At 42.2% G+C, this 26,638-nt stretch overlaps 1 protein-coding gene across 1 annotated transcript in view; it reads right to left on the bottom strand.

Moving 5' to 3' along the window:
* Positions 1 to 26,638, bottom strand: part of Pdgfrl (platelet derived growth factor receptor like) — a 45,666-nt gene that overhangs the window by 6,734 nt on the left and 12,294 nt on the right. Inside the window, exons 2-3 of the mRNA XM_015486067.2 lie at positions 25,900 to 26,197; positions 4,561 to 4,712 (exon numbers count right to left, since the gene is read on the bottom strand). Coding sequence (XP_015341553.1) covers positions 4,561 to 4,712; positions 25,900 to 26,197 — 450 coding nt within the window. The remainder of the gene's footprint in view (positions 1 to 4,560; positions 4,713 to 25,899; positions 26,198 to 26,638) is intronic.

The raw sequence follows: 26,638 nt of genomic DNA, 5'->3' as shown, positions 1-26,638 counted from the left end.
CTATAAGTTAATTATCTCAGATGTTTTGTTCTAATGATGGAAAGATGACTAACATATCTCCTCAAAAGAAATGTTAAAACCCTATGTGTCTGTAATCCCAGTGACTCAGGAGGCGGAGGCAGGAAGATTGCTAGTTCAAAGTGTGCCTCAGCAACTTAGCGAGGCCCTAAGCAACTCAGTGAGATCCTGTGTTTAAATTTAAAAAAAAAAAAAAAAAGGCTAGTGATGTGGCTCAGTAGTTGAGCACCCCTGAGTTCAATCCCCAGTACCAAAAAAAAAAAAAAAAAAAAAAACCTGTTAGTTCAAGTCTCAATCAGATCCATGGATCACCACACTAAGAAAGCAGGGAAGAAGACTATTTTCCTTAAGAGAAGTTTGAGAATTTTATACTTTGGAACAATCTGCTGCTGCTTCTGTGTGGAGAAATTAGCACCAGAGCCCACTGTCAGTAACTGCCCATCATCAGCATTTCTTAGCATATCAGAGTTCCTCTGGGAGGCCCAGCATAGTGACAGAACTGGTGTCCTGACCCTGTCTTCACTCTCAGCTCAGAGGACCTACTTACTCCCTGCCAAGGTTAGTGCGTGGGAATGGGGTGGGGATGCAGGAAGAATCTGCTAGTCCCAGGTCTGGCCTCTGCTGGGCCTTCACTAGGCTGAGACCTTCAGCCAACCCCTTGGACTCCCCCTTTTCCTTCTGAAGTGAACTGCAGTCTCCAGGCTCTTTAAGCCAAAGATGGTGGCATTTTTATCTTACAGAAATGGGAGAAACGAGGACTGGCTTAGCCATACTGTCCCCAGGACAGCCAAGGGACTCTGAGTTGGGCTTTCGTTTTGTTTTATTGAGGGTGTGTATGTTGCTTGATTCATTTGGCACAACACATTAAATCCTTTGTTTTCTGGATCATTCTGTGAAAGAATATTATAAGGATTTCTAAAAGAAATCTTCAGGCTAATCTCACCACAACACTTGTTGTATTGTTTCCTGGGTTCTTACAGTGTTCCTGAAACAAGTACCCATTCTCAGTTTTCTCCTCTGCGAGCTTCTGTGTCAACACTGTATAATGTTTTAAGTTGGGCACAGGATTCCTGGAAGCAACATCAAGAGTCTTCAAGGGCCAAGCGTTCTGTAGTTTGGAGTCCCAAGATACTAGCATGGAGGTCTTTCCTCCTGTCTCTAAGGTTATAAGAGTGTCGCATAGCTTCAAGAGTCTCCACCACTGCAAGGCTATATACCAACCAGACCAGGAAGTTTGTGCTATTTTATGATAAACCAGCTTTTCTTTCTTTTTTTGGCCTTGGTTGTGTTACTTAATCTATCTGTGCTTCAACAACCCTTTGTAAAAAGAAGACCCTAGAGTCAATACTATTAAAGACACCCTAGCTGGGCATAGTGGCACATGCCTGTAACCCCAGGGCCTCAGGCTGAGGCAGGATGATATCAAATTCAACTTAATGAGATCCAGTCTCAAAATAAAGTAAAAAAGGCTTGGGCGGTATAAGTCAGTGGCGGAGGACTTCTGGGTTCAATCCCCAGTACCACAATTTTTCTTTTAATATTAAAGACATGTTGTTAGCAATAATACCAGGATTATATGATTGTAAGATTGTAGAGGCAACATTTTTTTAAGGGTTTGTAGAGTATGAGTAAAGCCTATGGAATGAGGGAACAATCCAATTTTCAGAAAATAAAAACTATCTTATTTCTCATACTATAATAGGTGCTTTGAAATAAGTGACCCTACCAGTTGTTTTAAAATATATTTGCAGGGCTCAGGATATAGCTCAGAGGTAAGGAACTTGTCAGCATGCACAAGGCCTTGCATTTGATAAGTAGCACCACATACACATGCAAACAAAAAAACAATTGTGTTGAAGTTCCTTTAAAAAATTACAGACTATATATATATATATATACCCCATGCACATGTGTTTGCATCTGCTTATAAAACATTATTTTGGAAAACTAAACGTGGGATTTTATATTTCTGAAAAATTAATAGCCTAGAAACTAAAATCCAAATTACAGCCAACTCAGTATTTAGCACAGTACTTATTAATGTGGTTTTTCCTAAATATGAAAATTATTGCTCAAGTCTTTCACTACAGGGAAGCCCTCCTGCTGGTAATGTTCTCCTCCTTGATCTGTCTGGGCGGTGGCTATGTCTGCCTGTTCCTTGGGGACAACTTATGGAGCTGTCTGTATACTTAGGATTTGAATGTTTTTCTTTATGTATGTTATGCTTCTATAAAAAGTGGAAGAGAGAAGAAAACCCTTTTTGAGAGCCTCCTGGACAAAGACCAAAGAGAAAATATATGTGGCAGTTGCTTCATCAAACACTGCACAAATTAACAGTCAGCCCCCAGAAAGACGCTTCAAAATATTTTCAAACAAACTTTAGGAAACACAAACATAATGAACAGCAGACGTTTCTCTGCATGGGTAGCTGAGAAGCATATGCTCTGACAGAGCCAGCGGCAGGAACCTCAGCTTCTGGAATGGCCCATTTGGTTTTTTCAAACACAGCCAAACCCTATTCTGAAAATCCAACAGGACTCTTAGCTTAGTGTTAAGGAATTCAAAAATTATACATCGCATTTGATAACATCCTGTTTTGACCCAGGTTTCTTGAAATCAATGGTTTTGTCCTCCTTTGGTTCACAAAAAGACTTCAGTGAAGACCTAAAATATTCAAAGAGAGGGGCTGGGGCTATGGCTCAGTGGTAGAGCACTTGCCTAGCAAATGTGAGGCACTGGGTTCAATCCTTAGCACCACATAAAAATAAATAAATAAATAATAAAGGTATTGTGTCCATCTACTACTAAAACTATTTTTTTTTTTAAATTCAAAGAGAGCCCATAAACCTAGTAGGACATTCTATTCAAGTGAAACCTTCAGTTCAAAACCTGGAGCAATACTTTGGAAAACATGACAAGCAGAGCTAATCTCAACAAAGAGTCTTCATTCTGCTGTTTGAAAGATGGTGTCCTCCTTGTCTGGAATAGGCTCTTACTTATCTTCATGGGTTGCCTTTTCTACGGTTGCTTTGTAGTGTGGAATAATACAAAGGACACATGGGCAATTTTATGTAGTAGACCAAAATGAAGACCCAAAGGTATTGCCTGTGTACAAATGTTAGCAATTCTCCTGACAATGCAAGTTATGCTAGCTAGTGTCTGTCTATCAGTCTATCTACCATCTTGTCCTTGTTCTTTAAAGAGTCCAAGCAGTAATCACATGGGTCCTATGTCAGAAGAACAAGCTTTGACTCCTTACTCAGGCATTAAAAGTCGTCACTTGCTTTTTTGAATCTCAGCATTAGCATTATCATTTCTAAAACATTTAAAAATTAGACTTTATTCATTTCCTAGGGATGTCATGGAAATGAATTGTAATATACGTCCCTGCTAATGTTACTGCTTGTCAGAAAGGACAAGCTATTTGGGAAGAAAGGGGAAAACCCATGAAATGTTACTAAAGCATTAATTAAGAGCCAAGGCATAAGGTCATTTGGGTCCTAGGCATAAGTCACTCTAGGTCTGAAAGACAGATGAACTGAGGATGTAGACAAATCTCATGAAAATCTCTTATTGGACACCAAGAAAAGATTCTGGCTTTATCTGAACTACCAGTACCAAGATGTGGAATGTGTAAGATTCTTGACCTCTGAACCTAGTTGGAGAATTTCATCGCCCCCACCAACTTCAGAGCTTAGAGAACTCTTAGGAGGAAGAGGGGACCACTGTGCAACACCCGTCTGTCAAAGTGCAAGCTTCAACTTGCACACCATATTTGGCACAGTATCTGCATGCTTTCAGTCACCCTGCTTAGGTTCAGGGACAGGGACTAGAGCCACAAGGGCCACACCCATTGAGAATCCTGCCCCTGAAACATTAGCTCATGTACTCATAAGAACAAATGTGAGGAGGTCTTTAGCAAAGCATCCTGTGACTATGGGGGTTGCAGAGGGGGTCCTCATAGGTTCTGAGGTTAGGGTGATAAAGTCAAAGCAGTGCCATCCAACAGAAGAACTTTCTGTGGTGACAGAAATGTTCCCTGTCTATGCCTTCTTTCCAGTACCATAACCACTAGCTACAGGTCGCAGATGAGCACTGGAATGTGACAAGTGTGACTGAGAAAATGAGTTTTAAACTTTACTGGGTTTTAATTAGTATTCTCAATTATATTTAAGGAGACACACGTGCATAGTGGGTACCATATTGGACATTGCAGGTAGAGACCCCTAGAATCAGACAGTTCTATGTTCATATCCTGGTACCCTCACTTCCTTGCTGTGTGATCTTGAGGATTTATTTAATCTCTCTAGACCTCCACTTTCCCACCTAAACATTTTAAAAATGGAAATGATATTTGTACTTACCCTGAAGGGTTGTTGTAAGGACTTACGTGAAGTAATTGATATAAAGCCTTTAACCCAGAACCTAAACAGGGAGGGCTCTTACTGTCATTATTGGCTATTCAGCATGCAGTGGAAACCCCTAGTTCTGGGCCAAAAGCAGAAGTTTGAAGAGTTCCATTAAATGTACTAAACATGTTACCTGTAAAAAAGATGTAGGTAGAGCCTGTTTTGGCCTCATCCCTCCTGCAGATGTAGCCATTGCAGAGCTGTCCCCAGCAGCTGAATTCACCCGTGTCAGCCGCCGTGGAGTTGACCAGGGTCAGCTGGCCGTAGCGCTCATGCTGCTTCACACTATGAGTACAAGAGAGACAGGGACCCAGGCAGGTCAGAGCCAGGCCAGGGGCCTTCCAGATACCACTCTTCTACTCTATTGCTCTCTGATTTAAACACCCAGTGACTTCAGGCACTCTCAGATGGCACCAAGCAATCAGAGTGTGTTTGGGGGGAAATGGGGCGTGGGGAAAGCAGAGAGAAAGGCCTTTCCTAAAAGGAAATAATAAATGACAATTGTGTTTTCCAAGGAGAGGAAATTCTCTTTGGCCTCAGAACTGGGGTTTTCTTAAGCAAGCTGATGGGTCTGTTAGCAGCGTGACCTCAGAAGCTGAGCCAAAAAGCCTCAGGCTGGTGTTTTGCTTTTAGCCATGGTTTCTAATGAGTTCTTTTAAAAGCAAACAACATGAATGAAAGTACAAGAGCATTATCCAAAATACAAAATCCTCTTCATTAATAAGGATAAGTCTCTATAGCAAAATGAATCGGACATAATTTTCCTATGTTAGTATATGAATACACCACCAGTGAAACTCCACATCATGTACAACCACAAGAATGGGATCCTAATTAGAATAAGTTATACTCCTTGGATGTATAATATGTCACAATACATTCAACTGTCAGGTATATCTAAAAAAGAACAAATTAAAAAAAAGGACTATAAGTTTGGAATCTTAGAGATGCTACATCATCATATTAAAAAAAAAATTTTTAAATTAAAACTAAAACTACCACTACCACCACCAGCAGCAGCAAAACCCTTTTCTTTAGGGGGGAAAAAAAGAATTGGCTTCTAGCAAGCTGAGCCCCAGGTTGGCAGCCCAGCTCTGGTAAAATATTTAATGTCATTGGACCTTTGGGCTTTTTCTCTGGTCTCACTCTATTACTTCTATTTTTATTTTCTCTCTTTCTCTCATACTTTCACTTTGTTGCCAGGCAAATATATTTTGCAAACCCCTTCAATTCCTTTTTGAAACCAAAAGAGACATATTTGTTACTATCAAACACAAGTTCCAACCAATTGTAATGGTAATCAATTCTATTACATTGTGACAGGAATCCAGATGTATTGTCCTTGCAATGAATACTGTCTTATCTTGAATGAGTCTTAGCACATGGGGATGCCAAAATAAATGGTTTAAATCTGAGGATTCTTCTCAAATATCCAAACGTTTCCACTTCTCTGAGAGCCACATACCTTTCTGGTAGAGTCGAGATTCTCGTTTTATCTTACAGCAATATGGTCAGTCATCACTTTAAATTTAGCACATGCAAAAGGCTAGTTGGGCCTAACCACAACCCTGTTCTAGTTCACTGCTGAATAGCTTGTTGTGCTCAACAGTCCTGCCAAGAGGCGTCTCTGTACTCCCACTTTATCAACTGCCTCCTTTAAAGGGAACGGAAATCTCTCCTCCCTCAGGAAGCTTCTAATTACAATAGACTCTCAGGAATCTCCCCCACTTTCTCCTAATGAAGTCATTGGGTCCCTTGTTCTCTACCACTCAGATACCCGTGACTTCCTGTTATTATCCAGATGGTAGTAAGGGAAGGGACTGCACCATTTCTGAGCAGAGTACAGAGTGACAAATCTGTGCAGAGTGTACAGTGAGGATTCCCTAAATACGAGTGAATTGTAATTAAACCACAGAGTTGGAAATGGAAACAACTTGAAAAGCAGTTCTCTATTTGCAAGTGCTATAGTTTGGATCTGTCCCCTAAGGCCCATAAGTTAAAGGCTTGGTTGCCATCCCAGGGAGGTGGTACAGCCTTTAATAGATGAGGCCTAATGGGAGGTCTTCCAGTCACTGTGGGCATGCCCTTGTAGGGATAGTGGGATCCTAGCTCCTTCCTCTTCCTCTTCTTCCACTTCCTGGCCATGAGGAGAGTCACTTTGCTCCACCGTGTGTTCCCACCATAATGTGACATCATGGGCCCAAAGCAGTAGGGCCAATCAATCATGAACTGGATCCTTCAAAACTGCAAGCCAAAATAAGCCTTTTCTCTTTTCAAGTGTTTTACAGTAATGGAAAGTTAACAACGGTGCACAAGAGGAAACTCAGAAATGATTTCCCAGAGATACCACAGCTGGTGACCAACTGAGCAATTCTTCCTAAATTACTGAGTATGCACTCATTAGATAAGCAAATGCACATCAAGTACTTCCTACAATGCCTGGGTAGGTGTATCATCCTAATTATTTGTAATTACACATAAAATTAAAGATTGAGAGTAGTTATTGTGAATATGACCATAGCAATGACAAACAGCACACACTCAACACTGGGGAGAATTAGCACAGCAAGTAAAAAAAAAAAAAAAAAAAATCAGTGAACCTTAAGGGGATTCCAATCTGGTTAGGGAGTTAAAACCAATCAATACAAAAAGATCCAAGAATAACTAAAGAGGTCCTCAGAACAAGAATGACAGAATTGGGGCTGGGGTTGTGGCCCAGTGGTAGAGCACTTGCCTGGCATGTGTGAGTCCCTGGGTTTGATCCTCAGCACTGCATATGAATAAATAAATAAATATCCATTGACAACTAATATTTTTTTAAAAAGCCAAAAGAATGACAGAATTTCTAAAGGGGCTGCTCACTGTGGGTTGAAGAGGTTGAAGGTAGCTTTGAGGAGGAGGTGAGACAAACTAGGCTTTGAAAGGAAGGGGAAGGAGGGTGGACAGCAAGGGGACTGAAAGGCACACCGAGCACACTGCTCAGGAAATCTCAAGCCACATCAGGGTCTGCTGCATTCAGTACAGAGGCCCTCTTGTGTGGTGGGTAGAAGAAACCCAATAATGACTTGGGGGTTTCATCCGTTACAGAGTGAGACAGAGCAGTGGGTTGGGAGCCATGGGCATATTGTTGAGAAGAGCAAGACAGTTGCAGAGTTCAACCACCAAGCAGCGGGGACCCTCCCATCCAGTTTGGGAGGTAGGAAATGATGGGACCACAATAGCCAAGGTGTGGGCAGAGTGGGAGGGTAAGGAAGAACAGGGAGGTCCTGGGACACTGCTGCCATTGCTGCAAAGGGAAGCATGAGGCATTGGGGCCTGGGATGGCATATAAGCGAATCCAGGGTGAGAGAGATTTAGGACAGACTGGGTATAAGATGCATCAGGGATGGCCACTTGATTTGCATTTCTATGTCAGAAAGAATGGGTCTATCATGGACTGAAATGGAATAGTTGGGAGGTAAATGAGATTTGGTAAAAATGATAGATTCCCCATGGAAGATTTTGAATTTGAGATGAAATGTGGGTCATTTGAGTATGATTTGTATTTGTGGGAGTCCATCTACACAGAGGTAAGAGCAAAGCAAGAAGAATAAACACATTCAAGAAGAAAAGGGTAGAGACATTGAGGACAAAACTAAGGGGTGTCTGGCTCCATGGTGCATACTTATAATCCCAGCAGTCAGGAGGCTGAGGAAGGAGGATCACAAATTCAAAGCCAGTTTTAGCAATTTAGTGAAACCCTAAGAAACTTAGCAAGATCCTGTTACTAACTAAAATGTATTTAAAAAAAAAAAAAAAAGCTGGGGATATGGCCCAGTGGTTGAGCACCCCTGGGCTTAATCCCTGGTACCAAAACCAAAACAAAAAAACTGTGGGGTCATTGGGAAAATAATAGGTGGATAGAGGGGAGGACAAACTGAGGAAAGAGAATCATAAAGGAAGTCACAGGAGAAAGACACAAGAAATGGATGCCTGACAGACTCAGTTGCCTAGATAAGATATTCACATACACACACACATTTTATTTGGCAGAATGAATGACTCAGACAAATAGTATAAGATCAATTTTGGCTTTAAGGATGGATCTGGATTTCATAGGATAAAAAATGACAAAGGGAAGAGAAAATGGAGGTAGAGGTCTCCCCATGTGGACCATGATATCAGGTCATATCCCCACAGAACTCAGAACCAGGATACAAAACCAACAGGTAATCAGTGAATTTGCTGAACACCTTCTCTGGGCCAAGCACTTGTCCTGTTGTAGTGATAGTAAGTATAAGAGGCCATTCCTACCAGGAAAATAAACAGGCACATAAAAACCTAACACCTGGGAATAAGCCTACTGCCACCACGAAATCCTCATGCTGTATCTTTAGAAGGATTGGGGGCGGAAGGAAGGAAATGCACTGGAAAACATTTCTACATTTTTCCACCCCCTCTTCTGTGCAAACCATTTTAAACAGGAAACAAATTATTTAGCAGGATTACAGTTTAAGTACCTGGATTTAAAATGTCCATTTCTACTAATGGTCTTGCACAGTCCAAGCAGCATGCGGCCCAAGGGGTTGGGATATGGCCTAAGGCCTCTGGGTGCTGCATCTGTCATGAAGTGAAGAAAAGGATTCACTGAACCTTAAGAGAGCCACTGTTTGTAAGGAAGCACTTCATCCCAAAGACCCTTGCTTTCTCTTTGCACCACTGAATAAAACCTGCAGGGGTGGAAGAGGTGAAGGATATAAATCTGAGTGAAGAAAAAGAGGTGCCAAGACAAAAGTGGAATAAGATTAGAAAAACTGGCATTAACTAGAGCAGCTCCAAACATCCCCACCCATCAGCTCACCTTGGCTTTGTCTTCCACACTAGCACTTCCAGCCCTGCCTGCAGAGAGCTCAGTGACAGACAAGGCCAGAATGTGGACAGCATTTGTGCAAAACTTAAGACTCATGGGAATTGGAGGTTTCCTCCAATGGGTTAGCACTTCTTGTTCCCATCAGTGAAGGGCTGAAACTCCTGCATTCAGCCCAACCTACTCTTTTCTGGAGATGGCCAAAGGATGGCACAAAGGAAGGAGCTGGCAGTTCCCAGAGTTAAGGGCCACTATGCTGCCCACCTTGGCAGTGACCAGGTAACTATTGTGGGATCCTCTCCCCAGATGCTGCAAGCTAAGAGCCAGGGGTGAACTCTGAGTTATCAGGTAATTATTCATTAGTAGCATCCATACTTCATGAGCACAAATTAAATGGGAGGCACTGGAGCGGAGAGGAAGAAGGCAAAGATGTCTAGGCAGTAGTTGTCTACTCTCAAATTCCCAGTAGCAAGTAGCCTGGGAATTCCAAGGATGATAACCAGGAAAGGCTTCAAAGCCCAGAGGGACTTGGGATAAGGGAAGGATTTCAACACATGCAAACAGGAGACATGCATTCCAAAAGAAGGTCATCTCCTGTGAGGAGAAATAGGGAAGATCAGTGCACAGCAAAGAAAGTTCTGATTGGCTGGGCTGTGGTGAGAGGGAGGGGCCATGTAAACCTTAAGATGGTGGACTTTAGATGTAGCCTGCAAAGACTCAAAATCCCACTCCACCATGACCTGTACACTCCTAAGCTAGAGGTCCCAACCTCCAGAGTCTGGCGACACCTACCTCTTCAGACTTGTGGTAAAAACAATCATTCCTGGTGTTTTACTCAGCTTTTTCGCTGCTGTGAACCAGAACGATTTTAGAGGAGGAAAAGTTTATTTGAGGGCTCACAGTTTCAGAGGTCTCAGTCCATGGAAGGCCACCTGCTTTCTTTAGGACTCGAGGTGAGGCTGAACATCATGGTGGAAGAGTGTGGCAGAGGGAAGTAGCTCACATCATGGTGATCAAGAAGCAGAGAGAGAGAGACTTCACTCTCTAGATGCAACATATATACCCCATAGGCACACCCCCAATTAACCACTTTCTCTAGCCACACCCCACCTGCTTCCAGTTATCACTCAGTTAATCCCATCAGGGATCAATTCGCTGATTAGGTTGAGGCTATGTCCCAATCACTTCTCCTCCGAACTTTGTTGCATTATCTCACATGTGAGCTTTTGGGGGATACCTCACATCTAAACCATAACACATGGAGTGCTGGGAATTGTGTAAGCTCTTCAAATAAGTTTTGTAACTGCCCAGGGTCTGGCACAAAGAGCTCCATACAGTTTAGAGATTATCATCATTATTATGGTCCCTTTTAATTCTCACAACCACATTAGTGTGGAGGCACTATTTTTTTCTTGTTGCTAATGAGGACATAGAAACTTAGAAAAGTAACTTGTCCAAAGTCCCCAGCCGTGAAGTGGCAAAGCATCTAATCTAGTGCTGTATAGACACAGGTTATGGATGTTTGTAAACGAAAAGGGTATGGATTTCCATCCAATCAAAATGAAATGAACTAAGCAATTTTGATTGAGAGATGGTGCCTCCAACTTGTTTGTAAAGCCGATTAACTATAGTCATATCTACATCTTCACATGACAAACTAAAACATGGGTAATCTGATTAAATCAACCCAGTTTTCAAAATGATACCCCATTTTCTGTTTGATTTTGCTGTGCTCGGGATCAAACCCAGAGACATGCAGATGCTAGGCAAGTACTCTACCACTGAGCTTCACCCTCAGCCCAACTACTTTCTAATTAAATCCTCACCTAATCATCCAGTAACTAATTGAAGCAAACAATTACAGGAAAACCAGTTATTAAGAATCAAGTACAGGGCTGGGATTCTGGCTCAATGGTAAAGCACTTGCCTACCATTTGTGAGGCACTGGGTTCTATCCTAAGCACCATTTAAAAATAAATAAAGTTATTGTGTCCATCTATAACTAAAAAACAAAATTAAAAAGAAGAACTCAGTTGGGCATTGTGGTGCACGCCTGTAATCCCAGCCGCTTGGGAGGTTGAGGCAGGAGGATTTTGAGTTTTTAAGCCAGCCTCTGCAACTTAGCAAGTCCTTAAGCAACTCAGTGAGACCCTGTCTCTAAATAAAATACAAAATAGGGCTGGGGATGTGGCTCAGTGATCCAGTGACCCTGAATTCAATCCCTGGTACCCCTCCCCCCAAAAATAATCAAGTACATAAGTGACAGTTCCCAAGATGCAGGTTACTTTTTCTTAATCCTAACAGCTGGTGATGATGAAACCGATTAGAATAATAACTAAAACTTAAGTTGAGCCTAATGTAAGCCTTGACATAAGCCCTTTACCCATTTTGACTTAATTGACCCTCAGGAAGCCCTGGGAGGGAAGTGCTATCTGTCATTCCCATGTTGGAGGGAACATACCAAGGCAAGACAGCTTAGAAAACTTTCCCAAGGTTATACAGGAAGTGCTGGAGCCACAGGAGAATTGGAAGCTCAGTTTAAATAACTTTCCCGGGGCCACTTAGCTATCTAAACTCAGATTTTCTGCCTTGGCCACTCTGTGTTACCTACATTGGCATAAAACAAAAATGTAAAGAGCCAGGTGAAAAGATCTTGTAATGCATCCTCCTTATTCAATATTCATTTCAACCATCAATTGGTTAGCTTCCACCACATGTGAGGCACTGTGCCAAGAACCAAGGCAGACAAAGACCCGTGGGTATTTGCTGGTCCTTGTTTCAAGTGTTTGTTGAGGGCCTGTGTTTACTCTGAGTCTTGATTTAAGAATGTGTCAGAAAAGAACTACTCCATGAATGCTGCTAGTGGAGCCATATGAACAGAGCCCAAATCCTGGGAAACAGACAGCTGGGCAAAACACATTGAAGCTGTCACCGTTTACATATTTTAAAAAAAGAAAGAAAAAAAAAAAGACATATGTGTGAGAACTCAGGAAGAACCAAATATGCAAACTAAGGACCTTCAAAGCAAATAGAGGTCCAATATCAAAAACTAGGCTGAAATCTAACTGACCATCTACCTATCATCTGTCTCCATGCTCGAGTGCTATCCAAGAATCTTCTCCAAACTCTTGCACTATAACTACAATATTTCTGTTCCAATGACAAGTTATGCTAATGTATGGCAAAGGCAATGAAGTCCTTTCTACGACAACAACTTACGCCAGTTCTTCTGTAGTATTGGGAAAGAAGTAACACTAGGCACTCTTCCATTCTCTCACAGGAGACCACATATGTGGAGTCCTTCTGGCCCTGCCAGCTTCTCTCATTTCTCCAAGTCCGTTCCTTGGCACTGGCTGGGTTCTTAGCACCATGCTGGGAGCTCCCCTCCCTATTTCCTCCCAGTCTTCCAACCACCTGATGCTATCGTCCTTTCTGTCCAGTGCATCTGGCTTCTCTACCAAGGGAAAACTCCTCTTCCTCCTCAGATACTTCCCAGATTCTGAAAAAATGAGAAGTGTCTATGTCCCTTTGACACCACAAACCAGAACCAGACCTGACATGCCCGAGATTCACCCAACTGAAAATACCATCAGGCCACCTAGAATAAAACACTTGCAGCCCAGGGCCAGATTCCACCCATAGGAACAGGACATTGCTACCCTGATGTTAGTTGTGCAATAACTGTGATTGTTGAGGGCCACAACCAAGTTAAGATGGCGCCTGGCAGTATGCCAGGAGGAGTGGTTTGTGAGCCATTAAGATGATGAGGATTCCTTAATGACTGACTGCTGTGTCTAGATGATGTCAATTAAGTTAAGCTGTGTGTAATTAGTTGGGTATATGTACCTCTGCGGTCCGGCAGAGAAGGGGCTCCTGCTACCTTGGGTGCCCGCTACTTTGAGTTCTCAGTTCCTGCTGAGTTCACTCGCAGTAAAGTAGTTCCTGCTTCAACCTTCAAGTTGCTTGTCACCTCTCGGTTATTTTGCCCAGCCGGACTTAGGCAGCCCAGCCGGACTACGGCATGTGATAGTAGAAAATGGGACAGAATCCAAGAGCCCACGAGACCCAAGACATTTAGTTAAATGTACTCTGGTATTGTAGCCACAAGGCAGAAAAGTATTCATGATACGTTAGGGAAAAGTTAATCATAACTGTGTATTTTCTTATGTGTAAAGTTAAATCTGGAAGATTCTACACTACAGAGCTCATAGTAAGTATGTCTGGGATTTTTAGTGGCTTCCTTCTTCTTTCTGCTTTTCTGTAGTTTGAGAATTTCTAAATCAAATGAGCACGTATTGTTTTGTAATAAGAAAAACTATAATAAAAGCAAAACAAGTTCAACCACTTATAAAACTGCAGAATCGATGCTCTATAAATGTGTAATCCTGGATGGCTCCTGTGTACTTTAAATACCTGGAGGTGACTTCTACATCATATGGCCTTTTTTAGAACGTGACTTTCCAACAGGGAGGGCCAGCAGGAATTCTTTTTCAGGTCTAAAAAAAAGTCTGGGATATCATTTTATGCTTGTTAATAAAAATAATACCCATGGAAGTGTAGCCTGATTTTGTTCTCAGACTGGCTATCACACAGGGGGAGCTCCTTAGACGGCCACCTCCCTGTGGCTTCACCCTGGCCCTGCAAGCTCCTGGGTCTTAGCAGGCCTTCCTTCTTACGTATTGGCCATTCTAATCCTACCATGTAAAGTAAGCTCCTCGACACTTCTCAGTGGGTGATGTGGGAAAAAGATCTCCCAGCTCTGCTCATCTGAATGCCCACAGCCACATATTCTGGGAAAAATAGGCCCCGGAAAAGGAGTGAGGGCCAGAAGACAATGGAGCAAGCCTCTGCCACCCTTGTTAGAAAAACAATTGTTAATAGGCAAGCCTACAGTCACAGTGAATGTATTATGGCCAAGTCAGAAGAGTGAATTCAGAGGCCAAGGAGCCTGGGCCCATTCACACAGGGCATAGTGAATTTACTGTGGAAAGAGGTCCACTATACCTCCTCTTGCCAACCTTTCCACAGTACCAAGACTTACCAGAATGCTCAAGAAATGTAATGTTTCGTTTATTTAACATTTTTTTAAAATAACAGCAGTAAACATTTTCTCCCTTCTTAATGGCTAGAATGGTAGAGGTGGGGAATGCACTGGATCTTAGACTACCTGAGGATCATTAGCATGAATGAATAGCCATCAGTGCTCTAGCATCACAGTGTTAATCAGCTTTCCATCACTGGGACAAAATACAAAAAAATACTTTTAAGGAGGAAAGGTTTATTTGGGCTCAAAGTTCCAGAGGTTTCCATCCATGGTTGGTTAGCCCCTTACCTCTGGGCCTGTGGTGAGGCAGCACATCATAACAGGAACACATGTCAGAAGAAAGTGCTCATCTCTTGGCAGCCAGGAAGTAAAGACAGAGTGAAGAAGGAGCTGGAGTCTAATACCCTCCTCAAGGCCAAACTCCCAATAACTAATGGATATTCCACTAGGTCCATCTCTTAAATGCTCCACCACATCAGCATAGCCACACAGGCTGGTGGCAAAGCCTTTAATACCTGGGCCTTTGCGGAACATTCCAGGTCCAAAGTAACATGAATATGGAGTTTGTAGGAGATTGACACATGAGTCTAAAACATTCTCTTAAAATAATTAATTAATTAAAGCATTAAAAAAAAAACCTCCTAAAAACCTGGCTGCTTGCTTATGATTTACCTCTTTGGGGTACAGTAATGTGAATAAAAATAGCTCATCATCCTTGAGATAGTTGACCATGTGTGCCAATCACTTTGCAGGCATGACCTCATTCTCTCCTGACAATACAATGAGACTGGTTCTATTATTACCCTCCCCCACCCATGTCCTGGACAGAACACAGCTGTGTTTTCCTGAACGCTGAACAACCTGAACACTATGAGAACATTTAGTACACCAGAGAAGTCTTTCATCCCGTCACCCGCCGCGGTCCATCTCCAGGCACATGTTGAAGGGCCTGGTGCTGGTGCCGGGGAGTCTGGGAGCAGACAGCTCCACCTTTGGGATTGGATGAGTTATTTGTTTTTAATTTCTGGGGTAGAAAGTCATTTGAAGAAATGCATCAGAGTTTGGTGGCAGTGTAGGCTTTAGATTTCACCACTGCAAACCAACCCAGACTTCACCTCCAGGTAAGGACAAAGACACAGGGAGAAGAAAGAAACTCTCCAGAAAACAAAAACTAGCTTTGAAGGAAAGCAAGTTTAAACTTAAAAGAGCCAGGTGTAGTGGTGCATGCACACCTGTAACCCCAGTAGCTCGGGAAGCTGAGGCAGGAGGATCACAAGTTCAAAGCCAGCCTCAGCAACTTACCGAGGCCTTAAGCAACTTGGTGCTGTCTCAAAATTAAAAAATAAAAAAGGATTGAGGATGTGGCTCAGTGGCTAAATGCCCCTGGTTTCAATCCCTGGTAGCAAAACAAACAAACAAAATACCTACAAGATACCAACCTAACAATGTGAATGTGCTGTATACTTAAAAATGACTAAGCGAATCATATATACTTTTAATAACTTTTTAATTATTTGTTTATGTGGTGCTGAGGATGGAATCCAGTGCCTCACACGTATCAGGGGAGCACTCTACCACTAAGCCCCAGCCTCAGCTCTCTTATGTATATTTTATCAAAACAAAGTAAATCAGGGGAAAAAGCTACCTTCCTCTTACTATAACACCACGGTGGTGTTCACAATATTTACCAAAGTCTGTGCAGATTCTCAACAGTGGGATTCTTCTGTTTGTAAACATCTTTCTTCTTTTAAAACGTGTCCCAGAGCCCTCTCTTTCCAGGCTGGAGAAACTGCGGAGCCTGGCCCGGAGCCCGCCGCCGTCTGCTTCCTCAGCCCACCCGCCTTTGTGTTGTCCGTGGGTGGAGTGAGCGGCTACCAACTGCAGCCAAATGAAAACCCAGATGCCTTCCCTTCTCTCTAGAAGCTATTTATTGTTTTCAGAGGAACCAGCCATCAGAGAGATCTCCTGTGCTCCACCCACTGCTCCGACTTCCAGTTCTTGACTGAAAAACACCAACATCCCACCAGATACCACAGAAACATCCTGAAAGACAATGCTGGGATGCTATTTCCTAGGGAGCAGGACCAAGGGGTACCACCCCATCAGCCCCGCTTGTCTGCATAATCTCCAGCTCCAATCTCCATCATCCCCTGATCCCTACCAGCACAGATTTACTTAAGCCATTGGACAGGCCTCTGTATTTCTTGTGTCTGTCCTTGGCTCAGCACTGTGTCAAAAATTCGCCTGCTTTCAACTCTGGCAGTGTATTACTATGAGGTTGAAGAAATAAAGTGTTTCTGGAGAAGATGGAAATGAAACATGTTGATGCACCAATGGGGCTCAAGCAGATGATCTGGAATAGTCTCCTGATGTGTTTTATGTTGGCAGCAAAATACAAATTAAAAGTTTAAACGCTCTTGTCGAGAAGCATTAGGCCCATGAGTATGTCTAAAGGCCCCAGTTTGAGGGAAGCAATGTGGGGTGCATGGAGGGAAAGGGGGCACACCTGGGATTGGGAAGAGACCTTGCTGTCTTTGTCCGAAAGGCAGCCTCAGGGTGGAACACCGGCTCTCACACTGTGGCTTTATATGCCTCTGCATTTTTTATGTGTGCACATTTGTAAAGGCCTTGAGTCTCGCGAGAGCTCATAACTGCCCTAGATTTCACTCTTCATTGCTCAACTTGGCTAACAAGGCCCTGCGTGTTCTGCTTCCTGCTTACCTCCCAGCATCCTCTCTCCTCCTTAGTAACCTCCTCTGGGCCTTGCCTCTAGCCATCCTACTTTCCCCCTCAATGACCCAGGTGCTCACTCTTCTCACATCGAGGTTCTTCCTACATGCTGCTCCTTCCTTCTGGAATTTTCTTACCTTTTTCTGCACCCTCTTTACCTGGTTGACTCTCAACCCTCAGATATCAACTTGAGTTTTCACCTCCCTGATGTTGTATTTCTGTAAGTAAGGCACGAACACAATGAATTAAAATTGCTTATTTGACAGTCTGTCTCCCCATAAGATTAAAAACTCCATGGGTGTAGAGGCTCTATCTATTTTTGCTCACCAGCTAATTTCATATCCAGCATCTACCTAGCACAGGACCTTGAACATAATAATCCTTTAAAATTGTTTTTTTTGTTGTTGGAAAAGAGGGAGGGGGCAGAGGACCCAAGAAACAAAGTGTTAAATAAATGATCATAACTACTATCAGGTCAGAAAAAAACAAAAATAATTGGGCCCCATGGCTCATACCTGTAATCCCAGCAACTAGGGAGGCTGAGCCAGGAGGATGGCAAGTTCAAGGCCAGCCTTGGCAATTTAGTGAGACCACAAAATAAAAATATTTTTAAAAACTGGGGGTGGGGGGCATAGCTCAATGGTAGAGCACCCTGCATTCAATCTTTAGTACCGCGAAAAACCAAACCAAACCAAAACAAAATAAAAACCTCTTTGCTGTTACTGGTCTTAAAGAGAGGGGTTATCTATATGATGAGGATGGACTGAGTGTAGTAGTGAAAACTGAATCAATTTCAGCACCTGAAAATACAGAAAATCCTAAAAAATACAGAATCTTCAGCGTATTACTTTCAGCCTCCAAGGAAGCAACCAAATGATTCAAAGTGGCCACTGCTCTTGAAAGACGCAGCAGGGCTCACAGCTATTTATGACTACATTCCTGTGTGGATACATAAATTTACATCACATTTTAAAACAGACTTGCTGAGTTGGAGATGTGGCTCAGTCCATGGTAGAGGGCTTGCCTGGCTTTCATGAGGCCTGGGTTTAATCCCCAGTACCACAAGTAAATAACAAATAAATCTGTTGGTAAATCTAATTCCTTATCAATTAAAATATAACTTGAAACTGTGACCACTACATAGCCTAACAGGATAAAAGAACCACATGCAGAAGTGTGCATTCTTTGCCAATCAGTACTCATTTGAAATCTTTCTCAAGAAGACAATTATAGCACAGCTGATGCCTGCCACCTAGTGGGCATTCTAACAATGACATGGTTTTTGTAAATATCAGTTTCAAGGCTGTCCCAAGCAGGAAGTAAATGCAAAACTCTGCATAAGCATATCCTCTTAATTTCTGGTTTGAACCATAAATTTAAAATCAGATTCATTACTCTGATCTAGAGCTAAAAAAGCAGTCAACAAATCTATCCTCTCTGAAGCTACCTTCCTCAGACCAAGAGTGACACTGGAGCTAAATTTATCCCACTGGACAAAGCACAGAGCCCTGGAGAGGTCAGCAGCTATACCTAAGGAACAACGGGGCCTGAGTTCTAGAACTCACACCCACCACCCGTTTGTCACTCTCTATCTGTCCTCTATGACTCTGTTCCCTTCTGAGTGGTCACCAGATGCTGGGGAAGATAGAGGGGAGAGATAGGGTGACTGTGTAACAGGTACAATGTTACAGTTAGATAAGAGGAAGCTGGTGTTCCGATGCACAGCAGGGTGACTATGGTTGCTATATATATTTCATGATATCTACAAGGAAGAAACTTGGATGTTCTTACCACTAAGAAAAGATAAATGTATCAGATGATGGGTATGCTAAATATTAATTTGATTATTATACAATGTGCTGGGAACACCAGTGAAAAAGCAGATAACACAATTAATAAGATAGTAGAGTCATTGTGGTTGTTGTAGGAAAAAGTAAGAAAATTCTAGAAATAATTAGATAGTAGTATCATTGATTGGATATGGAATTGAGAAAGATGCAAGGGTCCAAGGTGATTCCCAGGTCTTGGGTCAGAGGCAGCTGGATGGATTATTGCCATTCACTGAACTGAAGGGCACAGGAGAACCAGGTGTGGAGGAAGATCATGAGCTCAGGTAACTTTGAAAAGAGGCTCATGAAAGACCCAAGGGGATATGGTAAGCAGGCATGTGAAGAGAACAATTTGTAGCTCAGAAGAAGCGTTCAACTATAACACGTGATAAGCTGGGGACATTTGTCAGAATACAGTGAGAAGAGGGCACAGAACCAATATTCAATGTCTGGGAAAACTGGAGCAGGTGAAGGAGACTGCAAAGAGGGGCTAGTGAGACAGAAAGAAAACCTATAAGAACACAGTGCTGTAGATGCCAAGAGGAGAAGGCTCACCCCCATGAGTGGACCTGGTGGAGCAAGTCACACGGGGATGGAGAGTGAACTCTGGCTTCAGAGACCTTGTTGGCTTGGTGATGCGTAGTCTGTGGAGTCATGGAGCCAGGAGGAGGTGGAAGGAAGGGTGCACAGGAGAAAAAATGCGAACCAGGAGTAAAGGGTCTGGCTGTGAAAGTGAGAAGAAAGAGGAAGGTGGCTACAGGGTGCCTGGCGGTCAAGGCCAGATTCTTAATTTGTTAAAGACTTACAGAAAGGATGGATTCAGTCAAGATGGAGAGGTTGAAAGTCCAGATCAGAGACATGATAACTAATGTGTTAAAGTTCACAAGAAGTATGTAGGGATCCAGGGCACTAATACAACTTTGGTGTTAGGAGGCAAAACCCTTCTTCCACTATAACAGAGAACAGGGAAGGAGAATACGTGATAGGGGAGGTTAAGGTAACTCTAGCTACAATTTCTCCATAAATTCGGAGACAGCTTCTTTAGTTCAAAGTGAGAGAGATGGAGGGAAGCAGAGTTTTAAGAAGACAGAACATGTGGCCTCTCTAATGAAATATATTCAGCTTTCCAAGGCTGAATTAAGGTGACCACAATCTAATGGCACCCATCTGGGCAGCTTTGTGGCTTCCTCCAGCAGAGCTCCGTGACCACATGCTGACAGAGAGGGCAGATGAACAGGTTCCTTTGAGATGAAAAGCTTCCAAGCAGGAATGAAGGAAGAACAGAGAGCAAAAGAATTTAGAACACATTCTGGCGTTCTAGAAATAACGGACCCCAGAATCTAATAGAAAGAAGTGAAGAAGAACAAGAACAGGGCGGATAAAGGGAGAGAAAAGAGAATGTTAAATAACTGCTCTACAAAGTCAAGCAGCAATAGATTCTGAGACATGGGGATATGCATGTGGCACAACACTTTAGGCATAAAATACAGTAACACTAATTTGTTGCCTATCCGACCCTCCTCTCACTATATGAAGTACACACTTGAGCTCAAAGCAATTATTTTAAAGTATTGAATGAATGAATGCATGATGAGGAACTGGTTCCTGACATGAGCAGGAGTCTCCAAAAAACCAAAAAAACATTCCCTGAGGTCTGGTGTGTGTCACTGTTCTGGGTGCTCAGAATCCAATGATGAGCCCAACAGACATGGGTTTTTCCCCAGGGGGCTCCTTCTTCTGTGAGGGTAAACAGACACAAACACCATGTTGCAAAATATCAACTGACATCAGTACATACCTTGTTGAGAAAGAGGTATACAAATCTTCTTGGATCCTCTATATGGGCAGCCAAGTAGGCCATGCACAATTCTGATCTGTGTGAGTTCTGGGCAGAATTAACTATCCCAAAGAATCAACAGATTCGTGTCCTTGGGAAATAGACTTTGCCTGGTAACAATTCATTAAAATTCACTGAATGCCTACCATGGCTCATACATTCTGTTGGTAGCACCTACCATATGGAATATTATCTCATATTCCAGATGCAGAAACTGGGTCCTAGAGAAATTACTAATCAAAAATCACTTTTGTTGATTAGTGGTAAAGGCAGGATTCCAACCTAGCTGTGCCTCAGTCTGGCTTCTTTGTTCTAGAACACATTAAACTCTTCATTCTCATAGAGCAAATGTGTGAAATAATACATTTTCTTTCCTTATGATTTGGTTAAGGAAATTGAATGCTTCTCTCTCTCAGTGATAGACATATAAACAATCACAGCAAGAGAGTTATATAAAAAATACTTATAATTACACAAATTATGATAGTAAAATTTCTCTCAAGGCAGCCACAAACTGGGAACCAGGTGAGCAAACAATGCTTTATTAAGTTAATGGAACATAATATTATTACTAAAATGATAAATAGTTAGACTATATGTATACATATATACATATATATACACATATATATAATTATTACTGGTTAAAATATTTATGCCAATGTACTGAAATATTGGTTTAAAAATTCATTTTCTCAAATCCCAGTTTCACAGTTGTGAGGGTTCGCAGAGACCATCTTGTTTTATAGTCTAAGAAACTGGAGCAGTATTGAAGCTAAAACACTGGGATGCAAAATTCATGGGTCCAGATGGATTTCTGCATCCTTCAGTTCTAAGGAGAGGCCAACTTACTTATACTGGGATGGGTAATTTTCTTTTGTTTATATCATGTTTAAATCAACTATCCAAAAATGTTATGCCATATATATTAATTCATTCAAGCATTTAGTAAGTGACTATGTCATGCCCATCACTTTGGGGAAAACAAACGTATATAACATTTATATCCACATAGGTCCTATTTCACTTACCTGGGGCTCTGCAAGATAATTAGACCCCTTTCTTCTTCATAAATTGCTGCCTGTATGCATGCTTTTTTATATATCAGTGACAAGAACAGCTCACACTTTAGTAGGAAAAGATGAGTATTCCGATTGTTTGGATAAATGTGGTAACTAACATTAAACTTGGTTCCAGAAAGCTACCAATATCGGTTAACACCACAAAGCTCTGTTGGAAGCACACCTGGGGAGCTTCCAACCCCACAGCAGTCAATGCTGGAAAGAACTAATTCCACAGGAAAAGAAAACACGGGAAGAATTCTTCTCTGCTGTCCAAAGGCACCACGTTCTGGGAGCAATGTCAAGAGTCCATTTCTTGAATTTCTAGTGTCAAATAAATTGTGGCTTTCTGTGGTTGATAGAGAGGTAGTATTAGATGTTTTTCACGTTTCTTAAGATCTTTGGGGGGCCCCATCTGTCTTTACTTTCTTATAAGGCCCCAACTGTGCATTAAATAAATGCTATTTAATGTCAAAAAGTCAAATGGATTTTTTTCAACTCCCATATATTCCTTTTCAATTCAGATTCATGCTCACTCCTTAAAATGTTTTCAAACATATTTCATCATAAAATTCAGATGTAACTTGGAAAATACTCTTTAAAAATACTAAATCTTCAAGCACCAAACCCTCTAGGTGTAGGGTACTTTTTATAAGTGAAAAAAACTAAATGTTTAGAGTAAATTACCTCAATTCTGGTTTCAAAGAAGTGTGTAAATCTGATTTCAGTAAATTAAGTAGTTTAAAATACACATGTGATAAATCTCACTTCTGGGAGTATAACAAAGGAATTAAGAACAAGATGTCGATGATATATGTGCACATGCATTCACTGCAACTTTGTTCAGAATAGTCAAAATGTAGAAGCAAAGTAAATGTCCATCCATGGATGAATGGATTTAAATATCTCTATATCTATCTATCTATCTATCTATCTATCCATCCATCCATCCATCTATCTATGCATGAAATATTATTCAACCTTAAACAAGGAGAAAATTTGGGCCTGGGTGCAGCTCAGTGGTACAGTGTGGTCTTAGCATGCTCAAGGCTGGGTTTAACTCCAACACCAGAAAAAATTAAAAAGAAGGAATCCTATTGTGCTACCATGAGTACACTAGGGTAAGTGAAATAAGCCAGTCACAAATAGCCAAATATGATGTGGTTCCACTTCTATTGTTATAAAGTAGTCAAACTCATAGAAACAGAGCAGCATGGTGATTTCCAGGGCTGGGATAGGGAAGAGAGAAAACAGAATTTTTCAGTGGGCATAGAGTCTCAGTCCTGCAAGCCTCAGTTCTAGAAGTCTGTTGTATTAAAAACTGTTACGAGTGGGCTGGGAATGTAGCTCAGTGGTAGAGCCCTTGCCTAGCATGCCCTGGATTTGATTCCCAGCACAACACACACAGAGACACACACATCCACCCCCACACACAAATTATTAAGAGGACAAATTTACATTATTGTTTTAATACACAAATACATGTGTATTTAAAAAGCAAATATATGTAGTAGTAAATCTCTCCAGATTTGTACCAAGCAGGATATACATACATATTCTCTCTCTCTCTCTCTCTCTCTCTCTCTCTCTCTCTCTCTCACACACACACACACACACACACACACACACAAATTCTTCAAGTATGGAGAGGGGAATGGGGAAAATTGACTGACTCTCACTTTCTGGTCACCATTCAACCAATCAAACCTTAAGAAAGACTCTACAGGGGCTGGGGTTGTAGTTCAGTGGTGGAGGGCTAGCCTTGCACATGTGAGGCACTGCCTTTGATCCTCAGCACTACATACTAAATAAACAAACAAACAAACAAATAAATAAATAAAGCTTTTTTTAAAAAAGACTTTACAGTGTTACATCAGTGATACTGAATAAATATGCAAAATACAGAATAAATATGCAAAAGATTTCTTATACAAGAGGATGGATACCTAGATGCATGTATTTTAGTTTATTTTCTAAGGTGTGTGTGTGTGTGTGTGTGTGTGTGTGTGTGTAAGAAAGAAGGGCATATGTATTGGGAGGAAGGGAGGTTATTGTCATTTGGTCATTAAATAGATAAAGCTAAATACCTAGCACTCAAAGTTTCAGGAAAAAGTAGATGTAAGTACGCAGAGAGCAGGAAGGAGGAAGGCCAGCTACCATGGGCCCGCATACCCAGAGCAGCCTGTTGGGCTTCCCTGAGAAAGCCGAGCCTGGGCTGAAGGGAGCCAGGTGAGGAGGCGCCACAGGAACTGCAGGCAACAGAAGCAGCAAGCTTTGAAGACCCAGGGTCCTGGTGCTTTTAACGTCCCCAAAGTCCAGGTCAGGAGAGCAGAGATATTAATGTGGAGGTCAAAGGGGACACTAAGAAAAAGTCGAGATCAGGGAGGGTCTCAGTGCTTGGGGTTGGCTCTACTTGATCCCAGTGGGAACCACAGAGTAGGAAGTGACATGATCAGCTCTGCCTTGGTTAGCATCGCACTTACTGTTTGGAGAAGGGGACAGGAGGAGGACCCCCCTGGGTGTGGTTAAGAAGGTGTCCCAGAGGCTGGGGCTGTAGCTCAGTGGTGGAATGCTTGCCTGGCACACGTGAGACCCTGGGTTCCATCTTCGGCACCACATAAAGATACATAAATAGAAAATAAAGGTATTGTGTCCATCTACAACTACAAAAAAAATCTTAAAAAAAAAAATAATAAGAAGAAGGTGGTTCCCCAGGGTGTGGCTAAGAGGTACACCTGGGTGGGACTGAGGGTAGCTTGGGCCTGCCTAAGAGGGTACCCCTGGGTGTGGCTTCTTAGAGGAACAGGAATGAAACCACGTGGAAAGAGCACAGGTTCATGTTTGTTGAGAAGGCTGATTTCACCTGGCGGGTGGACATGAGGAGTAAGGGAGTAAGCAAAAGGTGCTTCTGAGTTTTCTGGCTGAGCAACTGAGAGGATGGTGATATCCTCGCAGGCTTGAATTTCGGTGGAGGAGGAATTTGTGCAGAAATTTATGTCTGTTATGAACAAGTAGAGTTTGAAATGCCCTCCTTCTACATTCTTTCTTCCTCCCATTCCAGTCATCCCAGATAATACTCTGTATTTCTTATCATAAATCATAGAAAACAAGGCTGGAAAAAATCTTGGAAATCATTTGATTTCATTCTATGCACGAGGAAACTAAGATCCAAAGGATTTAGGAGAATTCCCCAAAGATATACAGGATTCTAACCCCAAACACACTTCTTGACCCATAGCCAGTACTCAGGGCTCCTTCCTAGTATCCTGGGAAGGTCCTCTCAGCAGTTTTGTTTGTTGTGATCCTGGCGATGGAACCCAGGGCCTCGTGCATGCTCAACCACTGGGCCACATTCCCAACCCCTTTTCATCGTCATTATCTTTAAAAAAAATTTTTTTGTTCACACTGGGGATTGAACCCAGGGGCACTCTACCACTGAGCTACATCTTTAGTCCTTTTTATTTTTTTATTCTGAGACAGGGTCTCACTAAGTTGCTGAGGCCTTGAACTTGTGATCCTCTTGCCTGAGTTGCTGGGATTCCACCCGTGTACCACTGCAGCCAGCTCATTCATAGTCATCCTCTTGACTACTTGCCCTGAACAAGAAGCTCAGCCTCCTGAAGTACTTGCTTCAACGTGAGAAATATCTGGCCTTCTTACCTTCTCAGGCAGCTTTGTATGTGAAAGTTCTATATTCACAGAAGTAAAAATAATCAGACACAATAGAAAAGTTTAAAAATAGTGAAAGTTATTCCCTGGTCAGTTTACTCACAGAAATCTCATTAGGTCATTTCAGCTTTCACTATGATTACTTAAAAACAACATAAATCATTGAGTACATTTTCACTAATCTAACATCAGTTTTGACTAAGGAGTGCCTTCAATCTCCATTTCTATGCATTAGAGTTGCCCATAGAACTTCATTCTTTCAACCAGCGTCAATAGGATTTGCAACAATTCTTTTCTGAAGATATAAAATCTACAGCTTTTGCTCACTGAGCTTTCATTTTTACAACCTGTTAGAGTAAAATGGTAGATGCCAGAAACAACATAATATTGAATGAGGGAACAAAACCAAAAACTTGACCCAACACAAGTTAAACAAGAACAAAAAAAAACGCTTACCTGAGGCGGGAATCCTTAAAGGTGTCAAGATATACAGGGTAACTCCATGCGATTTGGCTTCCTTTACATCGAAGCTCTACCGTTTGACCTGCCATCAAACTCAGGGTAGCAGCGGGTTTCTGGAAGCGACCTTTTTCCATCACTTGCATCATGATAGACTGAGTCTTTGGTGTGGAGTCAGCTGAGTCCCTGTCTTTGATTTTAGGAATTTTGGGTTTCACCTTTTTGTTGGTAGGTTTGATTCTGTTCTCTCCTTGCTCTTTTGGACGCTTGTTCTTGGCAGGGTCTTGGCCAGCAACTGTACAAATGGGAGGAGAGAGCAGTGGGCTAGCATTGTGACATCCCCAGAGTATGTGAAAGCCCAAGCGGGTAATCTTTTAATACCCGCTTTTAACACCCCTCTTGTCGGATCTTGAACCTCCAGCCTCCAAGACTGAGAGAAAATAAATTTTTGTTGTTTAAGCCACTCAGTGTATTTTGTTACAGCAGCCACAGTGTTAATGGCAGGAGTTGGAGTCGGGTTCATGTTCCACAGAGTTGAAGAATGAACAGAGTTGGGAATGCCGCCAAGGGGTTAAGAAGATTCTAAACTAGGATTCAGAAGAGCAGATGGTACTGGCCTTGGGAAACTAACTCCTGACCCAGAGGAGCCGCAGGTCTTCCAGCCTCCAGGCCAAAGGAGGCCTCTATACCCACTTACCCTCCTTATGCTGGGGCCTGGACCAGAGAGAGAACCCCA

The sequence above is a fragment of the Marmota marmota genome, unplaced genomic scaffold, assembly GCF_001458135.2.
Source record: "Marmota marmota marmota unplaced genomic scaffold, marMar, whole genome shotgun sequence".
NCBI lineage: Eukaryota > Metazoa > Chordata > Mammalia > Rodentia > Sciuridae > Marmota > Marmota marmota.
This window is presented reverse-complemented; position numbering and strand designations above follow the sequence as displayed.